Source organism: Gymnogyps californianus, chromosome 1 (genome assembly GCF_018139145.2).
Source record: "Gymnogyps californianus isolate 813 chromosome 1, ASM1813914v2, whole genome shotgun sequence".
NCBI classification, from domain to species: Eukaryota; Metazoa; Chordata; class Aves; order Accipitriformes; family Cathartidae; genus Gymnogyps; species Gymnogyps californianus.
This window is the reverse complement of record NC_059471.1, coordinates 148,199,514-148,212,545: the sequence shown is the minus strand read 5'-3', so window position 1 is coordinate 148,212,545 and position 13,032 is coordinate 148,199,514. Positions and strand designations below refer to the sequence as shown.

General features: G+C 39.6%; 1 protein-coding gene across 6 annotated transcripts in view; it reads right to left on the bottom strand.

Moving 5' to 3' along the window:
- Window positions 1-893: 893 nt before the first annotated feature.
- The window catches only part of EPS8 (epidermal growth factor receptor pathway substrate 8), a 141,167-nt gene continuing 129,028 nt past the window's right edge, over window positions 894-13,032 (bottom strand). For all 6 annotated transcript variants that reach the window (XM_050896617.1, XM_050896610.1, XM_050896651.1 and 3 more), the window contains 4 exons: window positions 11,543-11,780; window positions 7,821-8,001; window positions 7,257-7,386; window positions 894-1,904 (listed from right to left, as the gene is read on the bottom strand). In XM_050896617.1, coding sequence (XP_050752574.1) covers window positions 1,791-1,904; window positions 7,257-7,386; window positions 7,821-8,001; window positions 11,543-11,780 — 663 coding nt within the window. In that variant the 3' untranslated portion in view covers window positions 894-1,790. The remainder of the gene's footprint in view (window positions 1,905-7,256; window positions 7,387-7,820; window positions 8,002-11,542; window positions 11,781-13,032) is intronic.

Here is a 13,032-nt window from a genome sequence, read left to right as displayed (position 1 = left end):
CTTTGCTGTACAGTGAACATTCTTCAGGCTAAGTACGGACGCTTACTAGAAAGGGTGGGGAAGAAGAAATTTTAAATGTGAATCGGAGAATACATCAAGCCTTTGGAGGTTTGGGCTTGACCTTTAATGATAGGACAGGCAGTGAGACGGACAATTTCCCTCCCTAAAGCTATGTATATAGGTTGAATGGGTGCAGTTATCATGCAGGTGTGCTGGTTCAAATGTTTCCTGTAGGGAGAAAGCAATGAAGAATCATCGTTTCTTTCACTGAGTAAGACAAAAATCCATTCCTTAGTGATTGCTATGGCAGTTGCAGTCTTCAGTTTGAGATTTATCACTTCTTGACCCATTTCTGGATAAGACTACATTTAATTGACAGGTGTAGAACCTACGTACTTTTCACAGGCATAAAGAATATATACGAAATGTAAAAATATACATAGACACATAACCAACACACAGAAGTATTTGTAAGGACATTTACAATAAATGGCACTAAACACCTTTATTAAGATTTTAATTTTTCTTTTATGAAAAATGAATAGGATTCTTTTTTCCCTTGTACGCAGAGGAAGAGCAAACTAATGGCAAAAATCAAGTAAACTTTCTTATTTCAATACCATCTTTGTAGCCACAAAGATACAACTATTTAACAGACAAGAAATACTGTTTATTGCAGACTTTAAGCTGATTCATGTGAAAAAGGCACTATGAAACTTAATCAAACTAGATGATTAAATTTGTCTAAATTAAGTGATATTATATATTATATATAATACATATATTATATATAAAATCACACAACCATGTGAAATAACAGAACATTTTGTGACAAAAATCATTGCATCTTCAAAAATAATATTTGCTGGAAGGGATGGTTCCTTTTCTCCCCCTTTTGCCTCCAGGAATCCACTTTTCCAAAAGATTACATTTAGCTTTTTAGATAAGGGAAAACTGACATCTGGGATCAACACACAGAGAAGTCTAGATTATACACTGTTCTTTTGATGGGTTAAGTTACAGACAAAAAAATGCAAGTATGTTAAAAAAAAAAAATGTACTGCAAATTGTTTCATGGCTACCTACAGCAGATCTGATTACCTCTTTGAGCTGAGTTGTGTTACTATTTTCTAGTTATTCCTTCTTGTGCAATATTATAGCTCATCACGAGAGAAGTATTGATAAAATCAATGTACAGAGCATTATTTTGCTATAAACAGCGTCATTAGTAATAAAACATCTTGGGAGTGATGCAAGAAAGATTCAGTCTATGTTAGGCTGCTGTTCATTCTCTAAACATTTCCTCTCTGATTGCTGGCATCAACGGCTTAAGTAAACATCCTGCAGCCGAATGCATGACAAGAAAGACTGAGCCAAAAAGATATAATTGCACACTACAGCAAGAGATGGGATTCAGAATCTTATTATTACTGAAGGGTTCAAATGCTTTTTTATTGCTGGCTCAGCTTCCCTCGGATGAATCACAAACAAAGACGTGTTCCAGTTTATCTGTCATGTTAATTCCATAAAGCCAAGACTCATCTTTGGGTGTAAATGAATCGCTTGCCAATATTTTCACCTGTCAGGAACCTCCATTGAATTTCTCATCTGTTCATTTTTAATGATGAGAAGCCAGCAGCAGGTACTTCTGTGGAGACTACTGTAAATTTTCTTTATGGTGGCTAGTTACGTTTACAATATAATAAGGCATTCCCCTTCACTGCTTCCTAAAGCAAAGCTGGATGGTATAATGCTATGGACAATGGAATTAAAGAAAAGAGGAAACACATTTAGTGGCTGCTTCCTTCATCAAAGGACTCCACACCTGAATCTGTGGCAGCTGCACTGATTTTTTCTTGTCGTCTTCTCATAATTTCTTGCAGTTCTGAACTACCACTGTTAGCCTATAAACAAATAAAAAAGAAAGAGAGTTTACTTGTGGTTTTGACATGTGATGAAGTTCCTCGGCCAGCATTTTATTAAGAAAGGTGTCTGAACAACTTAAATTCACCTTGCAGCTCCAGAACTAAAAATGCGCTAGGAATCTAGTTAAATAACATTTGGAATAGGAAAGTATTTACACTATCCTTAACTATGGACCAGAAAAGAACCTGCGGACTATTAAAAGTGTCAGCTTAACTTTCAGCACTGCTGAGCATCTTTAATTCTCACACAAGTCCCTGGAAGTGTTGGACATTTATGGGGTGAAATATGGCTTCAGTAAAAGCAGGGTTAAAGCTCAGCAAGTTTGTTAGGATTCCACCCTTGAGTACTTAAAAATCAGGGCAATCATATTTAGAAATTAAAGCACGTAAACCGTTGGTGGTTTTAGATTTATGTAAACACAAAATTCATGCATGCACATGGGTTTGCACAGCCAAGGCCTAAGTAAGGTTTCAGTCTTAGTACCTCACATTACACAATACACCATCATGCATTTGCTGTTCAGAGACACAGGTTTCAAACTTAGAGCACAGTAATAAGAATTGAATCATATTACTATATTAGCAACAGTGAAGTATTGTGAGGACAAGGCTTTATTTCACCTTTTAGGGTGAAAAACAGGTCTGCTGAGCTAGCTGCAAACAGATTGCTTTGACAACGTAAATGAAGTTATTAGCAAGGCCAGGACACACATCCACTAGAGCAGAACTTTCCAAAGTGTGCATGACTTTGAATAAAACCAGATGATTATAAAGCAAGAGCCATATCTACTACTGTGTTATTTGGCTATGACGTGACCCTCCAAGCTTCAAAACTAGCTTCCAAAATAGCCTCTGAATAAGGAAGCAGAAACTGTTTTTGAAATGTGTAAAACAAATTTTACACTGTTAAAGGGAAAATCCTTCAATTGATTCTGAACTCTGAAAATTTATCCCATTACATAAAATTTAATTTAGATTTATCCCATTATATCCATTACAATGCATTATCTGATGCCATTACCTGGCAGACAGGTTAGGTGTCCACAGGGAGGGAGGCTAGGATGCTTCTCTTAGGTAAATTACCATTGCTCCCTTCTCTGAGACTAGAAGGGTAAAGCAGGGGGCTTATAATTGACTCTCTGAAGGTGAGAGAGCAGTTTTATTTGTCTTAATTCATCTTGTCCTTGCCCACTTGGTTTCAGATACAGAGCAAGTGCAGCAGTCACCCATTACTGAAGTCATGCATAAAAAACCATCAGCAGATACCTGACAACGTGCTTTATCAGAGGTCATGTAGAAATATTTTTCTGAAAATGACTGAGCAGCCAAGGCTGAAACAGTTTACCTTCCTGATAACATCAATAACAACATGACTGATGAGCTTGAAACGCTGCTCAACTAAACCAACTGCAACACGTCATGTGGCACAGCACAACAGGCACATCCTTCTCAGAGGCGGGGTACAGTGTAGCTAAGTAGCCTAGGGCTGTTCTTAGGAATACAATTTTTGGAACGGACTGCTAGACCTTGGCCTTTGTGATTTACCCAGCTTAGTCTCTAACCAGATCATGAGGTACCAGCGAACTCCATCGTTCAATCCCACTTCCGTGCCTGGGTCGTTCCTTTCACTGAGGTGTCAAAGAGAATAAGCCATTCTTCCAGGCAATTTGATACATATATTAGACAGAAACCATTTTCAGTTTTAAAGCGATGTGTGCCCATGCTTCCCATTGATGGAGTAGGAAGGCAACGAGAATGTGGACCTGAAGTGTTCCCTTCTGGAGATGACAAAGGTGGTGTTCAGGATATTGTGTTTCTATGCTTATCTTCTGTAGCACTTTTCAACACCAGAGCTTGAAATGCTCAACAACAGTTAAGGAAATGGACACATAAAACTTCATAGTCATGGAGACTATTAATATTTTTACTTTGCAAGGAAAAGTAAATCCATATATATATGACCAGCGAAGCTGCTGTAATGCACTGTACTTGGCATACAAGGAGAACTTCAACTTTCTGGAGCAGTCCCAGAAAACAGCTCCTGAGAGGGATACGCTGATCAGTACGAAGAGTTTGGTGCATCCTGCCTCCTCCTGAGACACCGCTGCTTGCCACCACCATTTCATCTGGTAGAAAGGAGGTGTTTGGCACTGGCTATGGCCAGCTCTCTGCTGTCTTGACACACTGGTCTTGCACATAGTTGTCTTTCTGCCTTGGCCAGGCCCAGAAAGCTGTTAAACCCCAAACACCTTCCCCGCGCTTGCAGTCTGTTACTTGGTTATGTTTATACAGGGGCCACAAAACTCCATTAGAAGTCTTGCTTCCTTGGATGTTTTAAACTCTGGTGTAATTCAGGGCTGAATGGAGTTACCATGTGTCATGGTTTAACCCCAGCTGGCAACTAAGCACCACACAGCCACTTGCTCACTCCCCCCTGGTGGGATGGAGGAGAGAATCAGAAGAGTAAAAGTGAGAAAAGTTGTGGGTTGAGATAAAGACAGGTAATAAGAGGTAATAATATATATTAATTTAATAATAGGTAAAGCAAAAAGCCACGCACGCAAGCAAAGCAAAGCAAGGAATTAATTCACTGCTTCCCATCGGCAGGCAGGTGTTCAGCCATCTCCAGGAAAGCAGGGCTCCATCACGCGTAACGGTTACTTGGGAAGACAAAACACCATCACTCTGAACGTCCCCCCCACTTCCTTCTTCTTCCCCCTGCTTTATATGCTGAGCATGACATCATATGGTCTGGAATATCCCTTTGGTCAGTTGGGGTCAGCTGTCCTGGCTGTGTCCCCTCCCAACTTCTTGAGCACCCCCAGCCTCCTCGCTGGTGGGGTGGGGTGAGGAGCAGAAAAGGCCTTGACTCTGTGTAAGCACTGCTCAGCAATGATGAAAACATCCCTGTGTTATCAACCCTGTTTCCAGCACAAATCCAAAACATAGCCCCATACTAGCTACTATGAAGAAAATTAACTCTCTCCCAGCCAAAACCAGCACACCATGAAAATAAAGTAAAACAACTGAAAATGTGGTACCTATTCATTTTTTTCCTCCTAAGGGTAAAATTACTAAATTCCAACAACAATTGGAATTCCAATTACAAAATACTGAATTCCTCTGCCTGAGGTAGAAGAACACTAAAAAGAAAATTGCAGCTGCATAAAGGTGAAGATCTGGTTGTCCGTATTTGGGAATGCAGCCCCAAATCTGAGAGGTAGGCCTTTCACTGGCTTGCAGAAATGGTATGAATCCAGAAACACTTGTGGATGATCCTGAGCAGAAATAACAAATAAAGACGAGGCATGGAGTTCTGTAATGCTAGAGACTGTGTGGGTTTGCTCTGCCTCTGGCTATTATTGCTATTTGTACTTAACACCTAGGTCATTTACTGCAATATGACACCACAAGTACTACATAAAGGATGCCAGAGAACTTCATGAAAATTTATCACTGATTAATCATGTAGGACAATTACAGTGGTCAAACCCATAACCCAGTAACTGCTTATAAAAAGTATTCAATTGTAAAATAGGCCTGACACTGGTACAAGTATGTGTGTGCTTAAGTGCTTCTGTTATTAGAAGCATTTCTAGTTTGAGCAGTAAGAACATAGCTGTTTGGAACATGCAAGCTCATCTTTGCTAGGTCACACGTAGACGTTTTGGCTGTGATGCTCATTCCTACAGCTTCTCTTAAACAAGGACAGCCTTCCTAAACCCTGCGACTTGAAATACTACAGGGACAGAAAGGAAGATGTGACTCAATGTTTTGGGTAATTCAGCAAACAACAGGCTAAAGCAATCAGAAATTGCATAAATTCTGAAATTCATCAGTTAAACCTCAAATAACTGAGGCAGAAGTAAATATTTCAATTACCTTTTCACTAACAAAATCCAATGACCTTCTTAAACTCTCAGTACCTGTTTATTAACACTTGCAGAGCATTTATTAGACAAGTTTTGACTGCTCAGTTTCCTGCAGAGCGAGACCTAACTGAGGCAAGCAGAATAACAGCACGGAGGAAAAAAATTACAGACTTCTACAATCCAGTGCATCTCTGCTTTTCAAACCAACTTCCACCACAAAGGCACTTCCATCTCAGTACACAGAACCCTTATGAAACTGAAATAAGATTGTTGACATTCCAGAAAAGTTGAAGAATACACATATATCTTCACTAGGAAATAATGGATTGCTCTGGACTGTAGTGACATATATTCCTAAGAATAAAAGTGAAATATTTCTCCTTTCTTCTCACAGGAAAACAGGGCTTGAAGAAGGGAATAAAGCAATTTTAACAGTGTTAGAAAGCAATGCTCTCAGATCCACACTAATCAGGTAAATTGTAAAATATGCATCATCATAAACTTGTCTTTAAAAATATGCCTGGTAGATAAAGTTTAAAATCATTTAAGCAAGACAGTCCCAGCTTCATGAGGGGATAGAAACACATTTTAAACTTCTTCAAGATTTTCTTGTAAACAGGATGTGAAGAATATAGCTTCTCATTTGAGTTAGTCTCACCTCTAGACAGTATCAAGTCCATTTCTCCGCTTGCCACAGCAAGTTTTAAAAAAAAAAAAAAAGTAGATGCACCTGCAATTCTCCTGGTTTAAAATTGGTAAGCATTCTCCCTAGCACAACTCTTTATACAAGCTTTTAAGGTGTTTAAGGAACAATACTACTGTAATTAAAGCAAACTGTCACAAAGCAATGAATACAGAAATACAATACTTTTATCCTTAGCTCAGTAATTCTGCTAGCACATCAAATGTGTTTTCCCCCCCTTAGGAACCCACCAATACAGCTGCCCCAGCGTTTGACCTGAAAGGCCTCAAGATTCAACAGTGAGCTCACTCTACCACTTTCTCATGCCTAACAGATCAAATCTCCTCTACAAAGATAAAGCAAAACTAACTCATCACCACCAAAAGTACCAGGAGTACCTGTTTGTCCAAGTACCAGGCAGAGCAAGAAGCAAGAAAAAGGGTGTTTTACTCTCTCCTATTGTTTTCCCCAAAGCCCTTTTTGGCTCATTTTGTCTTCTTGTAGCCTGATTACAGTGCACAATGTCTTAAACTTGAGTACTACCACGCACTTTTTCTAAAGCTTTGTGGACCCCTTTAGAAGTGGGGAGAGATCCCACCTGGTGTTTTGACGGATGCTGTTTCAATGGATTATCACTAAATAACTCAGGTACAAACAATGCTTATCAACATCATGGGAACTGAGAAAAAAAACAGCTGCCTCACAGAAAGAGTTATTTACTTCTATAGTTCAAAAGTGGTGACCCAGCATTAAGTTAGTAAGAAGGGTTATACATACCTCCAAGGCAGATTTCTGTACCGTAATTTGGCTGTAGACTCTAGACCCTTCTGGGCAAACAGTCCTCAGTTCCTCTTTATTGAGGGAGAAAAGTTGAGCACCCGTCAGCACGCCAAGGCTATTGACAGTCCTGGGGTCACACCAAGGGAACAAAGAAATAAGCAAAAATACACTAGCCAAGAGAGAGAAGTAGGTTGGCTTCATCCCACATTCTCTCAGATAGCGCTACTAAATCAAGAGAAAACTTAATGCAACAGGACTCTTGAAGTCAATTCAGTATCTGTTATAACAAGTACCGTTTGGTGGAGGCTAATATATATAAATTTTTTTCCCAAATATATCTATATAGATCTATAACCACATTGATATATATGTATATATATTATATATACATAAATATATATGTATATATATGTAAAAACAAATCCTTTTTTCCAAGGGTGCAGTTGATGTGTCTTGATTTTCAGAAGGCTGCTTGATTTTAAAAAGTGGGCAGACCACATCCTAATTACTGACAGGAAAATAATTTTAAGAAGTTTTCTTACACTTTGCCCTCAAACTTACACAGGGTTGAATCCTTTTGACTGCAACCACGCTTTCACATCCTCAGGCGAAGAGTCATAAGTGATGTTAACTACCGGGATGTTTGGTCGTGGCACGTGGAACTTCCTCTGGGCAGCGCTCCGGCCGATGGTGAGCCGGTGAACAAGTTCATCCTGCACCTCCTCCATCTGCGATTTCCTGCCTGGAGAGAGAGATGCCCCACAGGAGTTATTCTCAAGGTTGCTTTATCAAAGCCAGGTCGTTTCTTAGACTCCACTTTAAATCTTAAACTTTTTTTTTTTCTTTAAAGATTCGTTCACTAATCTGACTGAATTATTATTCTCCTTTTTCCCCAGGGAAGATTTCAATATTCCCACTCCTCTCTTTGCAAAACAAAACAAAGGCAACCCCCCCCAAATCAGCTGAGACCCTAGAAAGAGTAGATGAGCTTGATGTCGCACAGAGGCATAGATCAGTCTTGACAGCACCCAAGCTGTAGAAGAAAATGGGCATGGAGGGTTATTCAATTGTCATAGTCTGCATTTCTTCAAATAGAATTACAATGTTTTGAAAGTGAAAACAAAAAAGATGAGGAAGAATATAAGATTGCTTGCACTGTGGAAAGGCAGCACTTCACACAACCATTTTTTAATTGAAAGCTCAACTTTTTAGTGCAAATCAATGTAGGCAAAAAAATTTCACTGCTGCTGACACATATCACCTTACGTCTAATAAGCTATTATAGTAATCACATTTTTGAAGGGGTTTTAAGAAATTTGAATTCACTCCAAGCCTGGAGTTACTGGTTAGCTGAAACAATGTCACATTTTGCATTAAAAAAGGAAGAAAAAAAAAAAAAGTAATTGCTCTCAGAGACACAGGAATTGGACAAGACTTTTTTTTTTTTTTTTTTTTAAAAACAAAACTGTACAAATTCGCTATCCCACAGAATCCATTTGTCTGAAGCGTTTAGTTCAGTTGCTGGTCATTAGCAGGCAACGAACCGAAATGCTTTTCATGCATTCCAACAAAATCAATTATAATGACACTGAAAACTGTTTAAAATGTATATAAAAAGTTCTATGGATAATTTCACAAAAATAGGTAGAATCCAGAAGGGTGTAAATATCTTTTTGGGCACAGAGAGGATTCTGATTTAGCACAGTTAAACTCTCCATGCAGTAACTCTGGAATTACTATAAAACTACTTTAACACACAACTTTAAGTGGTCTCAAAAATTCTCAGGATTTCCTTGCCAAGATATTTCTAGTCATCTTTCTCAGTTTGATACACAGACAGTAACTACAGCACCTTCTCTGATGCACTCAGATGGCAAAATCTATTCCTTTTCTCCCATTACACCGATAGCAACAGACGAAAACGATACAACTTCAATATGAAAAAACTTTAAGATAGCAAAAATGTTTCTTTCTCTACTTTGCTTTTATCTTCTCCCAAAACTTCTCCAAAGATCAACATCTCTAGCCAGTTAGACAAATAAAAACAAGCTTTACACAGGCTTTTAGGATTTATTTTTTTTTAATCACCACAATAAAAAAAGAAAAATCCTTGGTTTAGCCATATTCTTTTTTCTTTTACAAAATAGCCCCAGGTTGAAAGTGGACAAAATATCTCAAATATCAAAATAGTAAAATATTTGAGGCATTCAGGCCCTATTGTGTTGGGTTTTTTTCCCCCAGAGTGTGAATCAGAAGCCAAAATGACATATGCTCAGTGATATGTGAAGGTCTGAGACGGGATATATGAATAAAGCCTTTAGGCAATGTTATCGAAGCACGCACCAGTTATTTTCCCAAACAGGAAGAGAGCGAGAAAATTGCTGTCTTCCTTCTATTTACACAGATTTTGAAAGACTTATGTTTTATCTAGACCAAGACTATATCAACAGATAAATATTTAGCTGTTAGATAACAGATTCTTACTGTTGTTAGGTGCATTATCATAAATAAACAAGATACTCTCGGTGTGAAGCAGGTACTAGATCGCGTATTCTCTGCGGGGTTCAGGTGGGTCCTTGGGCAGGGTTGCCCATTACCTTTGCAGAGGCAGCTATTCTGCAAGGACTGTGAGGTACCTGAAGCCCATTAACTGGGCTTGAGTGACTGCTCCCCGGAGGGCACAGGAGCTCTCGTGTGTGGTCCAGGGCCTTAGCAGAGGCTGAGAGGGCAACAGACGTCTTGTAACCACTTAGTCTACAGCAACCCTTCACACCTCACACGCTGTACCTGAAGCCAGGATAGTATTCACATTTTCCATCTGTAATGGATAGAGGTCATTGTGGATTCAAGGAAACATGCCTGCTACAGCATGCAAAGTCCTTCTCATGTGGAAATAAAATGATCATTTTTGTGAGTGTATGAAATTCACCCTCACTTTCCACATCTTTTATACTGGCTCAGGTTTCTGTTTTTATTTAAGTAACAAACTGCCCAAAATAGGACAAAGGCAGAAGCTGGCCCTAGTGTTTCTTTGGGAAATGGCAGTGAAGCCTGTTCCTCCTGTGAGGCTGTTCTCCGTTTATAATTTCCAGCCAGCCAGTCTGTTAGGTGAAAAAATTAAAAAGGTCCCAGAGTCTTCCTGAGTTCAGAGCTTAGGCAAGACTTTGTCTACCACCAGGCAACGTCAAAGCAGGCTCCACCAACTGACTGTGGCTACCCAAGCAGGCATGCTTCCCATCCACTGAGGACAGGGGGGAAAAGCCCTTCTGCAGAAGGGATTACGCTCGGTGCCAGTTTTAACCTCAAGTGGAAGTGGGATTTTCTGATAGGGCAGGGAGGCAGAGGATGGGAAAAGCTGTCAACTCTTGAACTGCAAAAAGCTCATTATTTTAACAGCTATTACTTTAAAAGCTATAGCAAATGCTTGCCTACAAGTTTCAGTTATTTTTAAGCCAAGCAATCACATTGCTTAAAGTGCATTTAGGACAGAAATTATTGACTTAATAAAAATAAGTTCTCCTAACCTAACTTGCTTTTCAGTCGATACAGAGTAGGAGCCTCAGCATCAGTTAGGCTTTATCTTTACAAGGTGGCTTCAATCAGAACTTTTCATGACTGCCACACACTGCTGGATGCAGGTTACCATGTTTTGCCAGCTAAAGGGCTATAGAGTATGTTCTCTTGTCCTCCTAAGACAAGGACACGAAAGTTTGCTCAGTGGCCTGTCAGTTGCTGTTGCTTTGACCAAGCTAAGGGGACCTGATTATAAGACAATTCTCCTACAACACTATTACCATCTGGTTTCTATGCATCAGCCAGACCTGTAAGTCTTCTTGCAAGCCTTGGATACATGTTTCAGAATGGTGCAAATGCCCTAGAAATATGGATGACCATGGACAGAAGTGTAAAAACAGCCTAACTGATTTTAAAAGCAATTTAGATTGTAATGCGGCAGTGAGTTCAGGTGGAAAACGTACATTAGCCAGAATACCAGCATGGACATTTACAGTGTTGAAAACCACTGACTGAAGATCCCAGAGAGTCATAAAAGGAGAGGATTTAGGACTGGGACAAGTGCAGAAGTGTTTTGTCCCTACTTACCATCATGATTAGCGAGGGTCAGAACACACATACATAGAAAATGTGTATTTTAAACACAGGGTTAAAGCTAAATGTTTCATAAACATTTATCTGAAACTCAAGGTTTTAAGGAATTTAAGGATTAAGCAAAACACACAGGAATGGGAGAAATGCTTTCTTTCTTGCTTCTTAGACAAACTTACGATCCACAGGAACTTGCTTCTGCCTCTGGGCGTCTCGTGCAACACTACCACCGCTGTCGCTAGAGGTGCTGCTTTGGCGGCTGATGGTTGCTGGTGCTTTGGGCACGGGAACCGGTATAGGTGCTGGTGCGCTAGGAGGGAGGGGGACAGCCACGGGGACAGGAGCGGGTGTTGGAGGCGGTGAAGGAGTAGCAGGAACTGGATCGGGTTGTCTTGCAACATAGTCTGTCCTTTGTTTCTGAAAAGATGCAGAGAGACTCAGTTCGACAACAAAACTTGGACAAGACATCAGACGAACTGAGGCTTCTGCAGAAAATGCTGGGATGCCGTGCACCGATTTCATTTATTACACAAAGACATCTTACTTGCCAGACATAGTTCCAAAATCTGCCAAAACTTGATTGTTTGGCATCAATTTCCTTCTCTGTCAGACACAAAATTCACAGCAATAGCATCATCTGAAACACGTTTCTTTCTTTCAAACAGATGAGTTCTATGAATGAAATTGTTTTTAAATCCCAAACTTCTATTACCTGGCACTTTTTAACAGCTTCCAGAATTTTTGAATTGTTGGACTTTATCAGTGTAAAAATGTATATTTTAGAGATGTTATGTAAAAAATAGTGAAAAATGCACATATCCAGCCACATCTAAGCCTGACTAATGGTTTAACTTGCAAACATCACTGAGGCTGGGATAACACATTGCTTCTTGAACTGCAGACACCGTTTAAGAGGTTCCTGCTCCTCCCACCCATTCAGTTGTGCCTTTTCAGCTATTTGCGTGGTCACTACATGCCACCTCTGCAATAATCCAATTAAAATAACCCAAACTCCAAACTCCACTATTCTTGGAATAGGGCTGTTGTTTCTTCTCCCCCACTTTATGCAATGTTCTAACAACATGCAAATTATCTTGCTGCTAATAACTAACTAGCAGGTGTCTCAAGAATAATTTTGGGGAATAATTTCTTTTCTCCTTCTTTGCCTTTAGAATGGCACCAGTTACAGGAAGACGCATGTATTCTCCCAAAGCAATTCCAATGACAGACAAGCCCAGAAGCTCATAAACAACCTATGCTACCCTTTTCTTTCAAACAGTTCAAATTCCACATCTCACTGTTTTAACAGTGCTCCCTCTCCGCAGTTCTGGACTAACACAGCTTGAAAGTTTAATATTAAAGTTTGTTTGCTCAATAAGGATGCCTCATTTCTTAGTTATGAGAAGTCTGCTTACTTTGGTATGAAAATAGATGAATACATTCCCCAGATTCATTGCTCCTTCCTGAAATACCTTTCCCTATTTCCTTGGAGGCAGAGGGTTTATGGCAGATCAAGTTGGGAAATATTTGTAGGAGCCATATGTTAGAATCTGAGCAGCAGATCACTGCTCTGACAACAATCAAACTTTCATTAAATGTCAGCAACTGCCCTTATACAGGAATCCCCAACTCAATAAGTCTAACTGATGGACAAGGCATTTTGTAGTGA